The 23,809-nt window shown below is 38.6% G+C and overlaps 1 protein-coding gene across 2 annotated transcripts in view; it reads left to right on the top strand.

Moving 5' to 3' along the window:
• PIP4P2 (phosphatidylinositol-4,5-bisphosphate 4-phosphatase 2) overlaps positions 1-23,745 on the top strand; it is a 24,366-nt gene extending 621 nt beyond the window's left edge. Inside the window, exons 1-7 of one of the 2 annotated variants that reach the window (XM_042036025.1) lie at positions 2,376-2,524; positions 5,668-5,816; positions 7,220-7,326; positions 9,043-9,166; positions 14,955-15,007; positions 20,929-21,019; positions 22,144-23,745. In XM_042036025.1, the coding sequence (XP_041891959.1) occupies positions 2,461-2,524; positions 5,668-5,816; positions 7,220-7,326; positions 9,043-9,166; positions 14,955-15,007; positions 20,929-21,019; positions 22,144-22,287 (732 nt within the window). In that variant the 5' untranslated portion in view covers positions 2,376-2,460 and the 3' untranslated portion in view covers positions 22,288-23,745. Of the gene's footprint in view, positions 1-2,375; positions 2,525-5,667; positions 5,817-7,219; positions 7,327-9,042; positions 9,167-14,954; positions 15,008-20,928; positions 21,020-22,143 lie in introns of those variants that run through there. The other variant, XM_042036024.1, reaches the window with a different exon arrangement.
• Positions 23,746-23,809: the final 64 nt, after the last annotated feature.

Here is a 23,809-nt window from a genome sequence, read left to right as displayed (position 1 = left end):
AACAGGTAACGCCGCTCCGTGCCGGGTGCAGGCCGTGCTCCCCGCCGCGCTCCGGCCTGAGCGGCTCAGGAGGAAAAATAGAAGAAAGTAAAATAATTGTTTGCAGGGGCAGAACAAGCCCGAACCGGTCTGCTTATTATAACTCGCTCGCATGCCGCAGCTTGCATGGTAATTGTTGGACTTGGGTTTCCCCATTAATTAGGAGCAGGATTAGGTGGAAGATCCGGAGCGGAGAGCAGCTCAGATGAGCACAGGCAGCTGCGGGAGGGGCACAGCGCAGGAGCTCAGCGGAGCCCAGCGCGCAGGTCGCCATCGCCGGTGGCCATCGCAGCGTCACTGCCCAGAGGTGCCCAGGTGTGGTCAGCGCCTGTCCTGGCAGTCGCACTGAAATAACGAAGGGACTCAGTGCAATGTGGTAGCTGAAGTCCAAAACCACCAGGATGTCCTTGCAAACGCGTTTCAAGGCCATAGCTGGTTTTGGCTTTATTTTTAAAGCAAGTCCGATACTGCGGTTACAAATCTGTAGTCTTGGCATAATTATATGGTATTATCTTTCTTGCACAGATTTAGGAAAAATCATCTTGTTGATCAATACTCACTGATTTAATAAGTAGGTGAAAAAAAATTACTTAGAAAATATAAATTAGGATGTTATCAAAGTACATTAGTAGGGTTTTTTTTCCCTTGGTTTTTTTTCAGTTAACCGTTTTAGAGGAGAAACTGAGGTGTGGAGAAAGCTGAAGGAATGAAGACTAAATAAGATTAGAGTAGCTTTGCCAGCAGTACCCTTTAAAATGTCAGATTACAGTTCTTATCTCAATAGCTCCAGTGTGTTGGTCCTTTCTTAATAATTTCTATTAACTGTATAGATTCATGACATGCATGTAACTCGAATGAGTGAGCATCTGTCTGTTCTGAATAATATTTGAACTCGTGGAAAGCTAGTCCTTTTTGTCTTGATGTGAAAATGTATTTCGGTTAGGCCTGTAGTTTGTGTTGATTGTTTACTTTGATTTGAACTGGACAAAGGAATATTGGCCTAAAATATAGCAGAGGTTGGAGGCTTTAGTTTTTATTTGGGGCTTATTTGCAATCAATTTGTATAGTATTGGCATCATCCCCTAAGTGAAAAAAAAATAAATCCATATACCCACCTTAGCTTACATTCTGGTGTTTGATGTTTTTATTCTTAGTGATCCTTATACTGTAACCATTACTTTTGCATACATTTCAATCTTTTTCTTTCTTGTACTTTTTTTTAAGCCTTTATAAATTTAAAAATAATGAAAATGCATTAGATTAGTGACTCTTGTTTGAACCCAGGATAAAACTCATGACCTGGAAACAAGCTGGACTCTAAATGCCCGTTTCAGTTGGTAGCTCATTGTCCTCCTGTGTCTTCAATGGGCATCTGTTACTTGTGATAACTGGTTGGGCACTTACGATGGGGTGTGGTGCTTGAGATAAATGGCTTGCTCTCAAAAGTGAGGAGGAACCAACACAGAGCTTTCTTAGGTGTTGAATATCTCTTGTTTGATGGGTCCATGAGCAAACATACTAGGTAGCACTTCAGAACTACTCTGATCAGAAGTTTCCAGAGCTGTGACATAGGCCCAGTAGCTGTACTTCCCTTGCTCCGTCAGCTTTCCTTAGTGAAAGGATCTGTGGAAGCTAAACATCCTTTTTAGCTAACTGGCAGTCTTTATCTCTCTCCCTAGCACAAGGCTAGACTTTGAGGGAAGAAGCATTCTTGTGGAAAAATTTGGTTTGTTTCCAAAGCAAACTCCTTCTGCAGAGCTTCCTTGATTAACATCACCTGGATAGTGTGGAGTGGCAGAGGAAGGAGGAAGCTCTTTGTGTCAAAACTACCACCTGAATGTACATTAATAGGTTTATCCCTGTAATTATCTACTGTGCCCAATATGTCACCCTGAACTTTAGGTTAGAGAGACCATAGTTTGAAGGTAGCCTTCTCTTCCCTTGAGCTGCAGCTGAGACCCAGCTGATCCTTTCCTGTGTTAACTGGTGGATGGTTGAATCCTGGTAATGGCTCAGTGTTTGTTCTTGATGATGGAAGCAAGCAAGAAAAAACGTTTTCAGTGTGGATGCAGGCCACAGTATGTAACAAACTTTTCAGAACACAAAGGGTGGGACTATCAGTTCTGTTCCCTGTAGTAAGGTGATTAGTCAGTGCTTTTTTTGTTTGTTTCTTTTAGATTTTTTTTTGCTTTATCCGGGCATTCTTAGTTCTTAACAACTTATCTCTGACATCAATCATTTAACGTTTTCCCTTACCCACCCCCTCCCAGGTAATGATAAAGGATTTTTTTTTTAATCAAATAAAACAAACTCATTTCTGTTTGACCCAGGCAAGCTGCAAGTGGTTCTCTGTGGTTTCCACCCTTCAACTACCAAGGGAGGAAAGTGCACAAGCACCACAAGGAATTTCTCAGGTTGCAAATGGGATATCTGCCATTGCATCGCTATCCTGTGGGGGTGAGGAGGAAGTCAGATGTACTGCATGGTAGGGCACTTTGCTAATCTTGCTGAACTAATTGCTGTTAGGTTTTTTTGGTTTGGTTTTTTTGTTGTTGTTTTGTTGGGTTTTTTCCCATTGTTGTTTTTGTGGGAGTTTTTTTTGGTTTGGATTTTTTTGTTGTTGTTTTTTTAAGAAAAATTGATAATACAGCTGTACACTGGTGTGTCAGCAGAAGGGAATTCAGTATCTCATTAAATCTCTCCTGGTGTGTATGTGAAGCTTGCCTACCACCCAGTCATGTCCAACATGACAGACCTTTATGAACTGGTTTTAGATATTATAGTTAGCCTGAAATTCAAGCTGTCCAAAAAAAAAAAAAAAAGTCACACTAAAAAAAAGGTATGCTAATGTGCTTTGAAACCTTTTTATTAAGGGGTAATGACCAGCTAACTCTGACACAATGTCTTTATTTTCCTTTTCGTCATCCCCCACCCCTCACCCTCCCCCAATATACTCTTCTTTACATTTAATTTTGGTGGCTTTTGCTGGTTTGTTTTTTGGAGCTCTTCAAAATGCATGTTTTCTTTAAGCATGAAGGTTGCAGTGCCAAGATACCTCATGCTTTTCTGCTCCATAGCAAATGTTATTTGCTGCAGCACGGCTCTGAAAAGCAGCCATTATTCGCTTGCTATCTGATATTTGCTGAGCCAGCAGGACAGGAACAGCGAGGCTGCTTACCTGGAAGCCAAGCAGCTCCAGTATGAGGCTGGAGAAGTGGCTGGCACTGTGTGTAGGGGCTCACGCACCTCAGTTAACCAGCTTTCAAACTCCTAGGAGTTATCACTCGGAAATAGGGTATAGAAAATTATAAATGTCTAGAAGGTATGGTTGTCAATTTTTGAAGTGTTCCAGGATCGTGGAAAGCTGAAATGCTGGCGGCTGTGTGTTTCTTCACTTTCTGGTACCCTTAAAGATACTGTTTGCCTTAGTACAGCTACCCTGTTCCCAGCTCACAGAATTGAGGAAGTCACACTTTATATGGAGAGGACAAAGTCAAGAACTTTTGTAAAACAATTGTTGCTTTTCAGAAAAGCAACCTTCAAGCTGGGAGCGAACTGTCGAGGTGTCTTGACAGAGAGTTTGGTATTTAGCCTTTTGAACATGCCTTTTGTTTTCTGGCTGCCTGTTCCCCTAGCCAGAAAGCGTCAGCTGCTCACTGCAGGAGCAGTTAAGCAGCCTGCTGACTGCCAAAACCCCCTTGCAGCAGCCTTGACTTTGCCATTGTGGTTAAGACACTGCTGTCCCCATCATCCAAGTCTCTAACCTGGTTTCTGGAGTGCTCTAGTAGGCTTGAGCTTGTTTCTACCAAAATGTGTGGGTTGGGATTTTGTCTTGTGTGCATTTGTTTTTTAATGTCTTGTAATGTCCCATGTCCTGCATGTGGCAGCCTTACTTAAAATAGGGTATCACAGTACTGCAAAATACTGTTACTTAATTTTTTTTTTCTGGATGCTGCATTTTTTCAGAATGTATTTCCTCAGAAGAAATAACAGTACTGCTACCTGATAATTTGCTTTGAAACTGTAACCAGTGTATCAGAGCTGACGTGTGAAGTTGACTTGCTCAAGAAATGGAGCATCAGTTTGTGTCATGAATTCAGAACTGCATTGCTGCATATAAGTTAATTTTGTTTCTGATCTGAAATAATTCAAGTATATTGGATGTGATTCTGAGACTCTCAAGGTATTCATCTTTTTCCTGCTCCCTCTGTGAGTTAAAAATCAAGCACAGGTCTGGGTCATATGTAGACCAAGTAGCAAAGAGAGATAGAGCATGATGGACAGCAATGCTGCTTCAAAGGTGTGTGATGACTTTTGGATCTGAAGGGCAGACAGGGTTTCTTGTATCCCTCCAGCTTATGACATTCACTTCAAGACAGAGTGAAGGAGTGGATGAGTGCTTTCTTACAGGTTTAAATTTAATACTCGGGCTTGTCAGCTTTGATAACAGCCTGTGATTTCCCTCACCACCCTCCAGCAGATACTGCTCTGCTCAATGCTGTTGGTAAACGGGGAGTAGGCTGATCTCTCACTGCTTCTCTGAAGAGTTTGTTAGCTGCTTGGATGTAATTTTTAAAAAACGTATTGAAGCCCAAGGCTGCAGAGCATTTCAAACTACTAGTATTTAAAAGGGTAAATATGAACTACTGAATATGCCTGTTCTTTATTTGCTTACCTGAAAAGCCCTGAACTTCTTGATGAAATAAAAGTCAGTGCTATAATATGCCAAAGAATTGTGGTGATAAGCTTGTGAGAGATCACTGTGTTGATTTTCATTCCATGGCTTCTTAAGCCTCAGAGGACCTTCAGTGTTTGCTCCCTGTTTTTTTGTGGGCTCAAGACTGACAAAGCTGGAGCCTGAAATCTGCTCTTCCATGGAGGCCTGAGGCCACTAAAGCCTTCCTTGTGTTAGCCTCTCCAAAGTAGCTAAATACCTTCTTGTGCATTGGTACTTTGGCTCCTGATATCTGAAACCCTTAAAAGCAGAAACTTGGAGACTTTGGGTTTTTTTCTCAAGGCAGCATAAATTTGCTGATGTTGTACTCAAAAAGGAAGCATTTCATGCCGCTTCCTATCCGACACCTGTTTTCTTAACAGAACTTTTCTGTGTTTTTACCTGTAGTATTTGCTAAGATACAATAAACACTTGTTTGTATTTCAGACTTTTTAGATATTTGTGAACACTGTTTATGACTCTGCCTACCTGTGTCTTGTTTTATTTTCTGGGGTCTTTTTCTTCAAAAGCCAGTCTCTGGTTGCTACTAATCTGTAGTAGGTTTGGGGGTTTTTAGTGTTTTTTCTCTGTGTATTCTCTAAAGACTGCAAAAAGTTGATGTGAAAATAAAGCTACACAGATAAGTGTTGTTGGATCCACATTTCTGGGGTGATTTACTGTGTGTTTGTGTTGCTGGTTTGCTTTACCTACAGCTGTGGGTGATGCTTGGCTACACAGAAGTTGTGGAGAAGGGGCAAGCAAACTTAGGTTTGTTCTGTGTTTAGTATAAACACTGAATTTTGGGGTGTGTGGGTTTTTTCCTTTTTTGAGGCTGTGACTGCTAGAGATGATATTTGCTGGAAGTGTTTTAGGATCCTCTGGTTTTTCAGCTGAGATTTCCTTGTCTCTTGCAGCAGAGCTTCCTCCTCCGTACACTGCCATTGCAAGCCCAGATGCCAGCGGTGTTCCTGTGATAAACTGCCGTGTGTGCCAGTCACTGATCAATTTGGATGGCAAGCTGCACCAACATGTGGTTAAGTGCACGGTCTGCAATGAAGCTACGGTAAAATGGATTTTTAGCATTTTTCTTTTTGTGGGGGTAGAATGCATGTCCTCAGCTGGACAGGGCGGGTCCCTTCCTGCTATCCCTAGGGAAAAGGACAGTCAGCCCAGCTGACTGCCAGTGTGGCTGGCATGCAAGCTCGAGGCATATTGGCACAAGGATGGTCATAAGCAGTTAGAATAAATGTTCACGCAGTCGAGCTGGCTGTGCAGGATGTCTCCTTCCAAGGAGGACCAAAAGCAAAGATGTCATTTCAGTAATTACTCTTCTGTAAAGAAGGATGAAATTGGTTTTGATGGGATGAAGAGAAATGCAGAATTGAGTTATTCTGAGAGTGGGAGAAGCAAAGTAACTAACCTGCACCTCTGCCTGGATGAATGCCTTTCTCCTGAACTACTATTCAGTCACTTGGTTAGCTTGTAACAGACCACAATAAAACAACTTTGAAATGTTTAAGTCCTAGGTTCTTTTCCAGTGAACACAGACCTATTTGTTTGTTTTCCTCTTAACGGAAGTCTTCACTCTTTGGCCTCCTGCTTCTATTTTTTTTTTTTTCTCCTCCTGTCAGTTTTAGTTTTGGGATGTGATACTGCAGTGCTCCACAGCTACTGCAAGCATTTGTATGAAAAACACTGGATTAGATTTATTATATGGATTTATTATATATTTATTATATGAAAAGAACTGTAAATTATGTCCAGAAAACAAGAAACCTTGAAACTGCAGGAAATTTTTTTTCCACTTAAAAGTGAGAGTAGAGAACCTGCCAGTGATAGTCACTTTCCTGTCCCATATATAATGTTTCAAGCCAAACAAAGCATTGTGCACCTTTTGATTTGCTGTATGAAAGGGACATTGAAACTTGACTCCCAGATTGGAGAAGGATAATTTCAGTACAGTTTAAAACAAGATTGCAGTTCAGTGATGCCTACATATTCTCTTAGTGACCAAGAAACAGACTGTGATCCTTTCACTGTTGAATAAAGCCATTGTACCAGGCAAGAAAGGTTGTTTGGTGTTTTGACTGGTTTTGGGTGGTTGTGGTTTGGGGTTTTTTTTTAATTTTTTTTTTAATATATTACTATTTAAGCTCACATTTAAAAAAATAACTGAACTGAAGCCTTGAATTGTCATTGCTAAAATACAGATGTTTTTTTCTGTGAGTTTGCAGAATTTGATTGTTTTAATAAGGAAATTTTCACTTCTTAAGAAACAAAACTAGAAGTTTTTTTTGTTGACTCTGAAGTTTCCTCTGTAAGAGGAAGTGTATTTCTCTGTTAGCAAGAACTTTTCACTGAAGTTGTTCTGCTTTGTCATCCTGTTATGTGGAAAAAAGTGAATTGCTATGACTTCTGATGTGTGTTCTCTGGTGGTTGTGGTTCTTTGTTTTTTCTTTTGTTTAGCCAATCAAAAACCCTCCTTCAGGGAAGAAGTATGTTAGATGTCAATGTAACTGTCTCCTTATCTGTAAGGATACATCTCGGAAAATAGGCTGTCCAAGACCAAACTGGTAAGAATAAAATACTCTCAGTGCCTTGAGATAGTTTTCTTTAAAGCAACTGTTGTCTTTGTGTTGAGTATTTAAAACTAAAAGAAGTTCAAGCCTTGGTCTCTTTACATGGACTCTTACAGAGCATTACTGAACTGCTACAGACACAGGTAGTGCCAATGTCCATTTTGAATATTTTTTTTTAAGATTAACTTTAAAGAGGAAAAAAGTTTCTTTTTTTAGTCTCAGATGTGTGTGTCCCATTTTAGCTACTTTGTAAGTCAAAACTAATGTAAAGAACAACAGAAGAAAATCCACTTCTTGTTTCTGTGACTTAACATTCATAATTTCTTGGAGATTTAGTTATTGTAAACACACAGGATACTCACTTTGCTAAGTTCAGAGTAGGGATTCAGAGCAAAATGGGAAACGGAGCAGTAGGGTGGCTTCAGTCCTGGTCTCCTTCTTAGTTATGCTGAGTTTTCATTCTCCTCTCAACTTTAATGTACACACTGCTTATAAAAGAAGCAATTGTGATTGCCATAGTGGTTGTTCTTACCTTTGGGCTTAAGGTGTTAAAGACTCCAGAGGTAGGAGGAGTTTGATTGTAAGTGGTGCAGCTCTAAGAGAAGTGGAGAGGAAGGCTGAGCCTGCAGATGTGTGAGTGGGAGCTCTACCCCACCAAGTACCCAAATCACCAGTCTGTTGGCTGCTCTGGTTTTGCAACATAGTTTGAGACTTGTGGCAATTACTCTTTTTCACTAATGCTCTGTTGGGGAGGACTTGAAAACATTCAAAACATTTTCTCAGAGTGCAAAAATGTTCATGGGATAGTTCAGTTATAGTATTACATGGCTGGTAACTAAACTAAATCAGAAGCTCCTTAATTTTATTAAAATAATCTCAAAAGCATACATCCAAGCTGTTTCCCTAAGATAGTCTATGTATTTGTCTTGCTAGAAACTGAACAAAATTGGTGTACTTTGAAGGAGAGAGTTGGGAGCATGCCCTAAATGGAAGACTCTGGATCGAAGGAAAGCCATTCAGAATAAAATTTTGGTTGTAGGTGGAGAGAGATTAAAAGTTAAATGTTGCTTTAATTTTCCCCTTCACTTTTTTTGTTCTAAGAAGTCTCATCCTCATTCTGTTTCTAGTTGGTTAATTTGGGTACTGTCATTTTGGACTCACAAATTGTATCATTAAATTGGAAACCCATTGAACATAAAAGCAAATACTTAGAAACTTTTAAAGTAAATTGATTGCGTTTAGTCAACCTAGGGTGGTTTTCTTTTTTAGTTTACTCAATTTGAAAGGAATCTTTACTGTGCAAAATGTGGATATGCCTCTTATATTGATGTGGTTGTTAGTAGTGTGGGAAGGAGAACTAGGTTATGGAAGATCCTTACTCTTTCTACATGTTTCACATGGGTGTGTACATTTCAGTTCTCGGGCTTGCTCAGCCTGGGTATTAAGTTTTCATTTGTCTGTCACATGCTTGCAAGTCTTTGATCTCTATAGGGTTTAGGCTTGTATGGCTGATCTTAGAGGGAAAGAGAATATTTTTAAAACTGAAAACACTTTGGAGAGAGACCAAAACTGGGTGCATCAGCTGTTCAACAAGTAGATTATAGTTTAAAAGTGTAAGAATATTTGGTAGTGACTGAGCTAATTGCTTAAACGCATCGTCCTTCTCTTTTGGTAGCTTAATTACATGTGTATCTAATGTTCTCAACACAGTAGACGCATCATTACTCTTGGTCCAGTAATGCTGATTCCAGAAGAGCAGCCAGCTCAACCTGCCTTGCCAGTTCAACCAGATGGAACTAGAGTGGTGTGTGGGCACTGTGGAAATACATTCCTTGTAAGTAAAGCATCAGATTCTCCTTCTTGCCTCACCGTGCTATCCCTCAAGCTGTTTGTTGTAAGCAGTTTTAAGAGTATATTGCCTCACTGTCTGGCATTATTGAGGAACCAAAACTTCTTCTGTACTCATTGTTATGGATGTATGGCTGCATTTCGTTATCTTTATATGTGTTTCAAGAAAACCTTTAACAGTCTTTCTGTGCATGGATAGATAAAGCCCAAAGTCTGTCTTACTGGTTAGTGATGTGAGAGTGGACAGTGCTGGAAAAGGAAGCTGGACTTCCAGGTTCTGTTGCAGCTTGTAGTGGTGGCTGTGTTCTGCAGGGGCCAAGAGAGCAGTTCTGTCATTGCTGTATGAGCCCCTGAAAGCTGTTGGTTATGGCACTTGCCATTGGCATATCTGTAGGTTGTTGGAGAACTGGGGATTTTGGTTTAAATGCGAGAGTGACAGTTTATCCCATTTTTGAAGTGGAAGGATGCACGAATACTCTTCTGCTGTTGAACTCACTGTAGCCTTCTAAATGGGCAAGGTGCTGCCACACTTGAATTTTGATTGCAGTACACAAGTAAGCTAGCTTTAGCTTCATCATCCAGCTGTGCTTGAATCTGTCAGGTTTGTGAGTTGCAGGAAATGGCTAGGTAAGGGGTACAGTTAAAGGTAACAGTCACAAGAGAGGTGGCACATTCCTGAAACAAAGGATTATAAGACTCATAAAGATCAGAGAATACTCAAGTGCATGTTGTGCAAGGAAAAAGGAAGCTTAGGGGATGCCACTCCATGTTGGCTTGTACCAGCAGAGAGAGAAGGATTCGCTTGTGATAGGCTCTGTAATGAAATAGGCTTGTGCCTTCAAGTCTTCAGGTTTATGGATCAGTGAGGTGCTTTCATGGCTTAACCCCAGCCAGCACCTCAGTACCACGCAGCTGCTTGCTCACTGCAAACACCACCCAGTCCCCCTGCCCCGGCGGTGGGGAGAACTGGAAAAAAGGTACAACTTCTGCATTGAGATAAAAACAATTTAGTGACTGAAACAAAAAGAAAAATACTGCTAATGGTGATAATAACAATAGTAATAGTAATGAAAACAGAGAGAGAGGAATAAAACCCATGAGAAACAAGTGGTGCTCAATACAGTTGCTCGCTACCTGCTGGCCCAGCCGGCAATCAGCATCTCCCAGCCAACTCCCCCCAGTTTGTGTACCAAACATAATGTTCTCTGGTATGGTATAGAATATCCCTTTGGCCAGCTCAGCTGAGCTGTCTTGGCAGTGCTCTCTCTCAGCTTCTTGTGCAGCTCTTTGCTGGCAGAGCATGGGAAACTGAAAAGTCCTTGACTCAGGGTAAACACTACTTAGCAACAACTAAAACCTTAGCTTGTTACCAACATTGTTACTGAATCCAAAACAGAGCACTGTACCAGATATTAAGAAGAAAATTAGTACTCCCAGCTGAATCCAGGACAGGTGTGCTGTGATGTCTTAACTGTTGTAGTAGGTGATGAGTGCAGGGAGCAGGAGATGGCCCTTACGCTTCTTTCTTCTTTATTTTTTCCGAAGAGAAACTATGATGATGAATTTACAAGTAGTGTGCTAACAGGAAAGCAGTTAGAGAGATGCTCAAGAAACATTCTATCTACTAATTCTGCTTATATATTAAAAAATATATTATTTCTTAAAACCCTTGCTGAAGGACAGTAGTCTGAAACTGATGATAGCTGAAGCGGGTTTTCTGTTTGCCTTTTTTTTGGCTGATCTTTAGGGACTTTCACAAGCATGGGAGTTTTACTTGTCTTTATCCTCTATTTATTTGTGTAAGTACAGTCCAAATTAACTTTGTAGTTTGAGCTATGAACTACTTCAGGTGAACATAAGGGAGTAAAACCAAATCAATAAAGGCTGATTTTGCCCATAACTACTAGATTATGCCTTAAAAGGCTAAGTTTTCTAGTTTGGGATTTGTGCATGTGACTTCATATCTTCTGGTTGCTTTAGGGAACTGCAACGTTTAGAACTTCGTAGTCCTATCTGCCAGGATAAGACCAATTTGTCCCTTCATAAGAAACTCTCTGAACCATTAGAAATTGGAAGCTTGCTATTTTTTTATGCTGAGTTATCAAGAAACAAGCTCTTTTTTCCTCATGTTACACAGCTTTCCCACCAATCTTTTGCTTCCACTTTTTCTGTAATTAGGTCTGAGATTCTGAAAATAAAATTTTTAGTTAAGAAAAATCAGGAAATTGCTTGGATTTGAGAATGAGCAGAGAAGCAACAAAAAAGCATTTTAGCCAGCCTGGAAACTCAGTTTCTGAGTAAGTATTTCTGCCTTTCGATATCTCCTTGTGTGAAGAAAATACGTAGTGCTGGATGCATCTCTCAGCAACTCAGTAGGCTATCCCTTTTACTTTACTCGGCAGTTAAAAAAATAAAAAAAATAAGCAAAGCTAGAATCCCTGGGATGGAAAAGTCAAATTGTCATGTTCTGTGTTCTTTTAAGAGTATCAGCTTGTTCACCACCTTTCCAAGTTGGGTTTGTTTTGGTTTGGTTTTTTTTTTCCATTTGAAAACATAACTGTGGGGGCTGTGCTTTGCTTGCCTCTGCATGTGGGGGGATGTTTTTCACAAATTATGAAAAGCATGCTCCTTGCTATGGAGTGCCTTAAAGTTTCTCTGTCTTAGCTGGAAGAATGGCTTAGTACTGATGTAAAATTGTAGCCAAACTATCAGTACTTCACATCTTGTTAATCAGATTTATTTTTTTCCCTTGGTAACCTGGTGTAAGTTCTTTCTGTGTTAAGGTTTCTACTGTTTCTGGCAGATTTGGACTTGACAAGTGGAAAAAGGGGTAGAATAGAAAAGGAGGGCAGGAGGAGGGTTTAACTGTGTTGCTAAATATGAGTTTGATCTGGTTTGGGCTGTTTTGAGAGCTTTTGGACTTGGGCTGTGAAGTTACTGTTTCTGCCAGCAGCGGGTCATTCCCTGCTGTCCCTCCCTGAGGGGCCTCTGCCTGCAGTGGTCTGTGGCTGTCAGAGGCTGAGTTGCCTTTGGAAATGGGGGGACAAGGGAGGGCTGTCCCTGTGTCCTCCCCCTCTCTGCCATCTTTTTGCTACTCTCCTGTTTTCAGAGGGACCTCAAGGACTAGAAGCTAGGAGCAAGCTATGAAAGCCACAGGCTGTAGGCTGAGCACTGTGCCTTGTCACTTGTGCTTTGTCAATTTTTTTTTTTTTTTAACTAATCAAATACAAAAATTACTTCTTATGAAATAATTGAATAGAAAACCCATTTTTTTCAGAAAACTGAGACATGTTTTAGTTTGCAGAAGTATTTTGCTTTCCCAAAAGACCAGAGGGGAGTGGAGGGGAAGCTTGTTTTGCAGAAGCAGCTGTATGTGGGACTGTGTATGTATTTATGTGCATATGTCTTTTTTTTGGTTGGTTTTTTTTTTTCACTGTCTTGTGTTGAATGCACTGAGAACTATTTTAGTCTCAGAAGGAAAATATTTGACTGTTCTTCTAGTAATTCCTTTGATGGATGTCTACTTTTGTCCACAGTTGAAACACTGAAGAGCTCTGGATTCCTCATCTGTTCACCTGTGTTTCAGTATATCTAACCAGGAATTTGGGCTGTATTATTGCTTCAATTTAAAAAATCATTGTATTCTCAGCAGAGAGCTAAATTTCATGTAACTGTAACTTCTTAACAACATGAGTCAATATTGGGTACTTTAAAGCACTTTGGAATATGGGTAAAAAATGCCAGCTTAAGCATGATTTAGAGTGTACATGCACATAACCTTTCCTCACCATGCTAATATGATTTGAATTAGTGTAGTTTGAATGTCTTGTCACAATTTTGCTCTTTTTCTACACATCTGGTCTGTGTAAAAGGCATCATAACAGTTACTGCTTCTGTTATTTCCATGTAACTCTCAATGAAAACAGACTATTGCTGCCTCTTTTTTCCATCAGTATTTACAGCCCAAATACCTTTGAGTAGCCATTAATAATTTAGTCTAATTATTAGAAATTTTAAAACCCTGGAAAGATTGTTAATGAGTAACTAAAGAAATGCAGTTGCCTACACTGTGATATAGAAGTGAAACTGGTGTATGGAAGTGAAGTTGAATTACAAATAGATAAAATATAGATCCTGGAATTAGACTCCCTTTTATTTCTGGAACTGCAGTTTAAAAAGCTGAAATAACTGCTCTGGTGAGGCCTCTCTCCATCCCCAGTACTGACAACTGCATCTTATCCCACTTTCACTGTGTAGAACTAAGGGAAATTGAGTAGGTTTTTGAAAGGGATGCAGAAAAATACTTAACTTGCTCCTCTGCCAGGAATGTGGAAGTAGAATTAATGCTCTTAAAATGCTTTGCTTGGATGGGGAGTATTACAGAAGTTTTATTAAGGAATAAAATAAAACTCGGCTAAATCAGTTTGGTCAAGTTTTGTAAGCAAATAATACCAGTTACATAGCTGTTCTGTAAATGTGTAAATGGATATTTCAGAACAAGGAAAAAAAAGATGGATTTCTTTTTAGTGGACATTTATCCCCAAGTAAATAAAACTGAGGGAGATGTTCAAGAGGTAGGAAAATGCTCTATGAATACCATGGTTTGAAACCTTGCTCACAGCAAAATCTCTTCATACTGACAAGGCATGAGAAGACACGTTTCTTTACTCATAAAATCATAACTTTCTTCTCAGCTTTTAAGTGGTGCTTGCTGTAGGTTGGTGCTGCTTTCCTTCCATGCAAGGATGGGCTCTGATTTTGATTTGTGGTTGTAGCAGTTATAACACTGTTCACTTCAGCAGGCCAGCTTTCAGATTTCTCATGGAGATAAGACAGGTCCTAATGGAGGCATTGGTGATCTGCACTGTGGCTTCTTCCCCTGCTATTAACTTGCAGTGTGACTTCTGCATAAATCCAGAAGGGAGAGGAAACAAAAACTGTAGTTCACCAAAAAAACTTCCAACTAACCTCCAGTTGAGAAAGGCAACAGAAGAGAGCTGCAGTTACAAAATAACTGCTTACAAGGAGAAGAAAAATAACCTTACTCATTTGATCAAGACAAGCGTGTTTAAAATGCTTGTTTAATACTAAGGTTATCACAGAATGAAATTTAACAGAACCTGTTGTTTTTAAGTGAGTATATCACTGTGTATCCCCTGGTTGAGTTAGTTCCAGGCATTGCTTTCACTAAGGCTATTTCCCACATAGGTTTTAGTCTGAGCATGGAAGGTGGTGACCATGGACAATTTTACATATCACCTTTTAAGCAGTTGTGTAAAGTAGCCAATAGTGCTATTTCCTTGATATAATACGTGATACCTCCATTCTAAAATGTTCTTTAACTAATCTTTCTGTGCACCCATAACTTAGTTTTCACAAATGATGCAAGGGTTGGGAAAAGATTGGAAAATACTTCTATCTGTAATTGTGCCAAAGAAAACACACTTATTTTGATTCAGGGTATATTCGTAGTCTTTAAGTAAGATAAGAAAACCTATTAATATTATAATGTTGCCCATACTATGCCTGTGGATGCAACCACATTACATCAAGAAAATTCTATAATACTAAGGCAAGTCATGGGAAATGTTCACATGGGAATACCAATCTGATGTTTCCACTGATGAAAGGGCATCCTATTTCTAGAATAAAACAAGAAACAAGTCAAAGAAAGTCTGAGAAGCAAAATATTTTCATAGTGACATTTGACATTAAGTGCACAACCGTTTTCTCAGGTCAGTTTTTTCAACCTTTTTCTTTTTTTCTTTTTACAGTGGATGGAACTGAGGTTTAACACGCTAGCAAAATGCCCACACTGCAAAAAAATGTAAGTTCTCTGAAGGCAAGGTTATACAAATTACTGTGAAGCAGCCAGTGTTTCTTCTGTAAAGGTCTTTGGAGTAAAATGCATTGGCTGTGCTGATTGTTTTTTCATGTTTATCTGAAGTTCAAGGCTAAAGCAGATCTTGTGTGCACGTGAATTCTCCATTCTTTGTGTAGAAATCAATAACTCTGACAAATCCAACCTGCATTTATGAAAATGCTCTGATTGAATTGACAGCGGCAAATATAAGTAGCTAACTATAGACAAGAATGGGTTGCTAAAATTAACATTTTATGTCCTTGAAATTTTACCTCTTCATACAGCAGTAATCAGATGTCATCTTTAAAGGTAGAACTTGAATTGTTTTATTGTAAAAGGAGGAAAGGAAGTAATCTTGTCTTAATTTGAAAGAGGGTTTACTGATACTATAAACTCAACAACTTGTATTGTATTAAGCAACTAACTTGTATTAAGCATCTTAATGCATTAGCTTGTTTAATGTTTATGAATTACTGTGGAATAACTGGTCTATTCATTTGTTATTACTTCAACAAGAACAAGAAAAATTAAAATACAAGATCTATAAGAGTCTTTTTGGTTTTGGTTGGTTTTTTTTCTCCTTTTGCGTATTTGTTTGACCTCTCTTATCTGAGCTCAGGAATTCTTAATTTGAATTGTTGCACTACTAACATACTTTAAATTTGTATGGAATCTCAGCCACAGGATGTGAAATAAGACATAAATACTACTTCAGAGACTTTCATGTCCTGCTGATTTATTTAAATATTTGTCTTCCTTTGACAGTCAAGTGTGACTTCCAGTTAAAGGCGCAAATGTGTTTTCCACTGGGAACGGAGAACCTCAGCTGCGTTGCATGTTGTAGGAAAACTAGTAGGTCCCTTAGGAAGCAGAAGGCTTAGGATAAATGTACTGTAGGTGTGGGCATGGCCTGGCCTTCAACACTGGTTGAAGTCTTTTTGTTGGAGTATTTGATAGAGAAGTCAGTCTAGTGCTGTGTTTAACCTCAGTGGTGTAACCAACCCGGTGTGGAGTTGTGGATATGTGCTAATTTCCTTAGGGTAAATAAACTCAGTCTTGAGGAGATGCTGCTTTGCAGGGGTGTTTGTACTGGCACATTAAGTCCGTTCAGTCCTTGGGGAGGGGTTGGAGTTTTGCTGTTTGGTTTAAAGCTAATTGCAACTGTGTTTTACATTTTATGTCAGCCTTGTTAGCTGACCTTGGCTTTTCTCTTGACTCTCCTTAGGTCAGTATTATTTGTTGTTTAACCTTAAACACCAAAACAAACAGTAAAAACCAAACAAAAGAAATCAACCCCAACAATAGCAGCAGCAAAATAAACCATGCTCCAAGCAACAGTTAAAAGTCACAGCATGTGATCTTTTGGTCTGTCTTCTGTTGATTAATGTTGCTTCTGATTTAAATTCCAGCCGAACTTAAAGGTTTTCATGGTATTTTCTTCCATAGAGTGCAAAGCATGCTATCTGTATGTAGGAAAGCGGGAGCCTCTCTGCAGTGCAATTTGTGATAATTACAGCTTGCATGGCAGCTGTATTGCAGAAGGCAAAACAAATTTTAACAAGTGGGCAAGTCTGTCCTTGGGCTGAGGATGCAAACTGTGGAATATTGTAATTTAGCTTTGAATGAGTTGCTTGGTGCTTTCCCACACTTGATATGTGATGGCTGGGAGTTCTGCACTTCCAGCAGCATAGACATTTCTAATACATGGATTTAGGGCACAGCACAGGTGAGACAGAACTTTGAGTCATGATGATGGAATAAATAACTGTGGTGACCTGCTTTCTATCAGGACTTTGTCAGAGGTCATCATAGCCAAGTAGTTAGAAGGGAATGTAGGGTTTCATCTTATTAATGCAAAACTTCTTTCATGAGTAGCTGAGTAGCCAAATGTAGAACTGTTCATTCCTTCTGTTGGTTCAGTTGATGATTGTCACTGAAAAAAGGATAGTGTAGATTAAGGCAAAGGGTACCTTGAATCACTGCGACAGCAAGCTTTTCAAGGAGACATCGGCGGAGACTTGTAGATTCTCAAGTATTTTTCATAATTTTGTTTCAAATGTTTTTAAAAGTGCAGTGAATCTCTGCAAATTGTTTATGACCTTCCATTTGGTTGATGGGTACTAGATCTTTATATTAAAAATGCCTTCTAAAACTGCAGGAGAGATCAGAAGTTATTACATGAAAAGGTTAATAATGAAACAGTGTTCAGGGAGAAATAAAGCCATCATGCCTCATGGTACTTAAACCTCTCATATCTGAATGTAGGGGGAAATAGGATCTTGTTTGTTTTTAATCCCATCTATGTGCTACCATTGCGATACAACTTTGTTTTGTGACACACTTGTTTTGTCTTGCAAAATAACTTGGGAAATGTAGGAAATTAATTGTAGATGTAGAGATGTAGAGAATTAAGTCCTTATTTGGTAAATGACCAAATCTCTTTGGAAGTGGCCTATAAACCTGTCCTGTCTGTATAGGTAAATTGTTTGCAGACGCCTAACTGATGCGTAGTGGCTCTGCCTGACACAGGCCCTTCCTTGCATGTTATCCACTGCATTGGGAAACCAAATGTAGCTAATGAGGAAATTGTCATGATACAGTTTTATTTTATAGTGACACCTGGGAATGGGGGAGAAACTGTTTCTTTTTGCTGATTTAGTGTTCTTCTGTATTTTGAAATACCAGATGTTTTTCAGCTTGTTTTCCAAGAGTGAGAGATTTAGAGAAAGCTTCCAGTATTTTTCTCATTTAATGGTGGAGAAGAAGCAGGAAGTGGTTTTTTGTTTGCTGTTCTCTTTCTCAAGATGTATATTAAATCATCTAGAAAATTCAGGATCATGAATTCAGTTACTAGAAAGAGAATTGAATGGTACAAGTTATTATTTCAGAATGTCAAAAATACATATTTTTTTCTTTTAGAACCTATCTCTTTTACTTTTTAAGGTCTTCTAAAACTATGAACCTGAATGAATTTATAACACCTTTGCCCCATAAAGGACTTCTAGGAAAGAGAGAGATGTTGGAACCCCATCAATACTTTGGAGGCTAATTTCAACAGTGCTATTCAGCTTCAAAATATTAGCATTTTAATTTTCCTCTTAAAAACCTTCTTAAAAGCACGTCTGAAATCCTGGTCATAATTCCTATTATTTGGAGCACAAGAGGCCCAGCATTCCTTCCTGTGCTACTTCTTTTGTAGCCTTTGTCCCGTGTGGCGATTTTCCCCTCTTCTAATTACTATCCGATGCTTTATTGGATGTGGTATCTTTTATATCTGCTGCTGCTGCTGCTGCCCAAAGGTCTGGCAGGTGCCTTTACTTCCTCAGCAGCAGCTCAGGAAGAAGGAACTGCTGCTTTCTAGATAGCTCTGTAGAGAGTTCCCTCGTATTCCCACAATGGAACTAATTGGTTGCTTCTGTGATATGAAAAAGTTCTTTTGATCCCATTTTTAATATTGCCAGATGTGCTTGTCAAAGTTGTCACAGTTGGTAGGTTTTTGGGGTAGAGTTTCAGCTTTCTTTATTCTAAGTTAGTTTGGGGTTTTTATTTGTAATTTGGGGTGGGTAGAGGGAAGCTTCACTATCTAGAGTGGGCCGGTGGCTAGTATCACTGTTGGGAGGTGATGGAAAAATGAATTATGATTTATTGGAACTCCTAGGTCTGTTATGTGACTGTATAAACTTTAATATCTTTATTTAATCATTGCTTTCTGTGGAAAGAGAAAGGCAGCTAAATTGAGACATTCTTAACATTTCCATTTTGTGGTATTTGAGTGGATGGTTTCTCCCCCAGCCTTTTTTACTGGATAGGAGGAGACACAGCTTGAGAGAAATATGGATGGAAAATACACATAGCACCTGCAATGTTATGATTACAAAAACAAAACTGTAAGTCAGATCTGAAACTGAAAGTCTCTTTCCCAGAATGAGCTTTGTCTCTGCGTGCAATACACAGCACAGTAAATATCATGTATGTTTTAGGTGTATTGAACACGACACTTTTACCAGCTTATCTTATGGGTATCCAGCTCTGTAATAGAATTAACTTTGAGTACATAGCCATGAAATCCTGCAGAGGAGTAACCTAAGGTCACTCTGGCAAGCTCAGTCTCTTCCCTTTTCCCCTTTTGTAAAACTACTATTTGGTTTTATTATTTTTAACTCATGTAACTTGGAATTGAACAACATATCCCTTTTCTGGAATGGCTGTAGAGTGGCTTTTGAGGGAGTGTGTGGAGGTGTGAGAGGGTAAGATACCATTATTTGCCCAAGTGGGAATTCTCTTACCCTAATCATACCCCAAGCACCCTCCAGTGTCCCATTTCACTGTGTATTGTGAGGTTTTGCTAAGGAAGTCATTTCCCCATGGAAGCTAATGAGCAGTACTGTTTTGGGGACTTTTCCAGCTCCTCTGAAAATGGCTTGTGAGTAGTTACTTTATTCAACTCTTGCCTTGAAAGATGAAGCTCTGTGTGTTAGCTTGAGGACTGTGGTGGTGTTTGTTTGTTGTTTTTTTTTTTTTTTTTTCTTGGAACATTTTAGAAATTCCTTGTAAAGAAATAATGTTGAAGTAAAGCTGCTTAAAGAAATCTATTTGAAGGCTTTCTAAGACAAATGCTTAAAAAATTTTAGTCACATGCTAAGCATATGAGGCCTTGCTATGTGGTTAATTAACTGGAGCCAGAAATTTGGTCAGTCATATGACACATGTACTACTTCAATAATTTAGCCATACTTTCTTCTATTATGCATTTATCTTGAATATGTTGAACTATCTTGAGGTGAAAACAACTTTCTCTTGCATCCTTAAACACAGAGTGAAAGCATTACACTATTTCCAAAGGTGCGTTGATCTCCCAGAAAGGTCTGAAGTACTTAACTAATGATAGCATGCTTCAAAGCACCTCTAAGATAGGTAATACATGTTTTATAAAAGCACTTCTGCCTCTCTAGTCCTTTTAACTGTGTTTCAGTGGACTTAAATCATGTTCCTATTTCCTTCATTAGTAAGCTGTATGTGATTGCAAATGTGTGACTGAAGATGTATTTGCTAAACAATGCTGAGCTTCTGGAATAATTTTCCTAACCTGTAGTAAATAATGTAATGTTTTATTTGCATTTTATATTCTGTTTGAGTGAAGCATTGTAATAGCTTGATGCAGCAGGTAGAGACAGAGCTGTCTGTCCTGGAGTTCATAGCCTAGATGATGAGTGACAGAACTTCCAGGGGATTTATTTACCTTGGTTGTCAGAAGTGATTTGTGCAGCTCATGTAAATTGTAGTAGAACTCAGAAAAAAATTGGAAAGTAAGAAGAACTTGTCATGTTCTTCAAGTTGCTAATACTGACTTAACGGCATGAAGAATTTCAGTATTTGGAGATGTTGAACATGGAAAAAAATTACATGTCTGTGACTAAAATGATTTGTATTTATCTTCAGAGCAGTTTAGCCACTGAACAGTACTGAATATCCAGGAAATGGATAGTGAAGGTTGTTATTAATGACATGTAGGGGTGGTAGAAGTTATTTTCAGTTTCTTAGATGCGGTGAAGTATTGAAGCCATATGCTGATGTACTAAAAGTCAAAAGCTTGTTTTTCAACCAACATGGAAGCTGAAAAGCAAACTTGAGCTTTGCCATCCAAAGGCTATCCAAGACAATTACTGGGGCGCACTGTGGGTACAGAAGGTAGGCACTCAAACTGTGGGTGTGGCACCATTCTCTTTCTTGTAAGCACCTAGATTTTTAGGTACTAGATAATCACTGATAGTTCCCCTTTAAAATAGTTACTGTTGATGGTAGGGGTGGTTTTTGTGGTGTTTTATCTGTTTGGTTTGGAATTTTTTGTTTGCTTTTAATTTACAATACCATTTATTTTCTAACAGTTCTTCTGTTGGAAGTGCGCTGCCACGGAGGCGCTGCTGTGCATATATCACAATTGGAATGATATGCATCTTCATTGGTGTTGGATTAACTGTGAGTGATGTCCCATGATAAACTTGCAACTGTGTGCAGGGGTGTCCATGTTCAAAGGAGCTCTTAGTTGACCAGCTATTCTTTCCCCAGCATTTGCGTAAAACTTCCTAAATTGATGTGGTTTTTGTCATATCTATTAAAACTGTGGACTTAATCATCTGAGTTAGCCAGAAAAATGTAATTTTTTTTGTAAAAAAAAGGTATTCTGACACTTCGAGAATCTCTTCTTTCTGATGTTAAATTTGACTCTTCATCTCTAAAAACTGCAGTTTTATGAAAAATGGTTCACTTCACTGTAGAAATACTGGAACATCTTGCTCTTGCTAGAGCTCTCAAAACTTCCAGGTTTCCAGAAATACATGTTGCTGTATAGCCAGAAATATAAGTTCCACTGCAGTGAATGGGATTCCAAGTGCTAAAATATGTGTGTCTTTGTAATTTGTACAAACTGTAAGGAGTAAAACCAGTTAATAAGCTATTTACAAATTAAAAGGCTCACCTTGTAGTTACTCTGTTATGTGGAAAGCTATCTGGCTTACCAGTATCTCATATGGGTTACTAGAGCCAGCTTTCTACCTGGGAATCCCAGAAAAGTTCATGCAAGGAAATATGTCCAGTGAATTCATAGGTGTAATTCTCATTATGCCTCTAACTTGCATTTTAACTTGAATAATTGTTTATGTGTGAGCCTAAATGAGTTATGAAGGATTTTCCAGGTTCTCTAATAGAAAAAAACCAGCCAGAAATAAAAACAGTGAGAGACAGATTTATTTTCCTTTTTTTAATGACCTTACTGAATTTGAAAATTATTTGAAAACATTTCTCCATGAGGTTTGTCCAGAGGCTTGTGTAGCCTCCATCCTTGGAGTTACTTGGGGTCTAACTGGGTTAAAATCCACCCTAGAGTTGACCCTGCTTTGACTGGGGAGTTGGCACTAGAAGGTCTCCTGATCTCCCTTTCAAGCTCAATTATCCTGTGGTTATGTAAAATTAAGCCAATAAAATACCCAATTTACCCTTATCAGAGTTGAAAAGGTGCTGAAATGCTTCTCCTTAATATAACTTGTTCTTCCCTGAAAAACAGATAGTGCTGTACGTTTGACACTACTCTTTTCTCTTTTTAGGTCGGTACACAAGATTTCGCCAGGCGATTTCACGCAACATATGTTTCTTGGGCTGTTGCTTATCTCTTAGGTTTAATCTGCCTCATTCGAGCCTGCTACTGGGGAGCCATTAAAGTCAGCTATCCAGAGCACAGTTTTGCATAGAGAAATTGTTAGATTATAGATGAACATCTAGTAGTTCTGGATATTACATCTTGGACACTTTTAAACCTTTCCTGTAAGGATTCCATTCTGTTCAAAGTAGTTTAAAGACTGGGGGTCTCTAAGAACAAATGTTCATTGCACTACATAATATGCAAATAGTTTGTTTTGCTGCTAGATTCCCTAGCTCTGAATACTAAAGCTGTGTTTACATGTTCATAACTCTGTCTTTATAGGCGTTGAATTTTATTTCAACAGACAGTATTAAGTTTTACATTTCCTTTGTTATGTTAAAATCTGTCTGCCATTTTTCTAGATGATCGTAAGAATTCAAAAGCAAGAGTGTTTATAAGTGTTTCTACAGTAGCTTCACATTTGTACTTAACATTTTAACTAAAACTATATTCAAGTGGCTTGCTTTAAAACCTAAGCAATAAGCATTTTGCTTGAACTGCTTTACTGCATCTTTTGCCTAAGATCATAGTGACCTTATTCAGGAAATGAAAGTCGTGCGTGTTTAAAAGACTGACACTGTTGCTAGAGAGACATTTGTAAACACTGTATGCTTGGAGATTTTCAGGTAGAGAGATGCTATTTTGATAGTCTAGTTAAATTTCCATTTATCCAGGATTGGATTTCAGTTAGGATAAATGCTTTCTCCTCAAGGATCCTGGGACTGAGGTTTTGGTTTGTTCTGTTTTTTTGTTGTTTCGGTTTTTTTTTTTTTTTTAAACTGGCAAATCCTAAAAGCCATGCTCGGATTATGGAACTTAACTCTGGTTATTCTTACAAGTTCCTTTACAGGGTCTAAGGGAAGCATTTCATATGACTTGGTTTGTAATACTTCAGTGTCATGTAGATGACAATAAGATGGTGATGGGTTGCCTCTTACTTTCCTCTGATGGCATCAGATTTTCCCTGCTTGGGAGAGTTATGACACTGGTCACTGCAAAGGGAGACACTGTAAATTCTCATTAACTGCTGTAATAAGGAAATGAGTCAACTATTACTTGGACCATTTCATCAAAGTACATCTTGTCAATTTAGCACTGACTTGCCAAGAGAATACGGAAACAGAAAGTTTTTTCTAATGATGTATTCACAAAGGATTGAGGGACCAGTTCTTGCACTGCCCATCTTTATAATTTTAAACAAGTTTTTGCTAAATTCAGAAGGAATGTCCTGAGTGATTTAGACAACTGTAGTAATTTAGATATTGGGGTCAGATGGGTAAATTAATATGGATGTTTCAGGGATACATGTAATTTAAATTATCTATGTTCCTGCTAAGTCAAAATGATATTCGGATAAGGATTTTGGAGCACAATAAATGTAAATGATCAAACTGTAAATGATCTGTCTTTGTATGATGCTAAATGTATAAAAGCAGTAGCTCAGGATTACAATGTACCTTTTACAAATAAACTAATAAAGAAATAAAGATTATTATTCAAACTTAAATATATTTTGTTATTTATATGTAAAAAAAAAAGCCTAAGTGGATGAATTTCCTAGTATGATACAG

The sequence above is a fragment of the Corvus kubaryi genome, unplaced genomic scaffold (genome assembly GCF_017639235.1).
Source record: "Corvus kubaryi isolate FWS band 111438036 unplaced genomic scaffold, C.kubaryi_AGA036_p1.0 37385, whole genome shotgun sequence".
In the NCBI taxonomy this organism is placed as follows: domain Eukaryota; kingdom Metazoa; phylum Chordata; class Aves; order Passeriformes; family Corvidae; genus Corvus; species Corvus kubaryi.
This window is presented reverse-complemented; position numbering and strand designations above follow the sequence as displayed.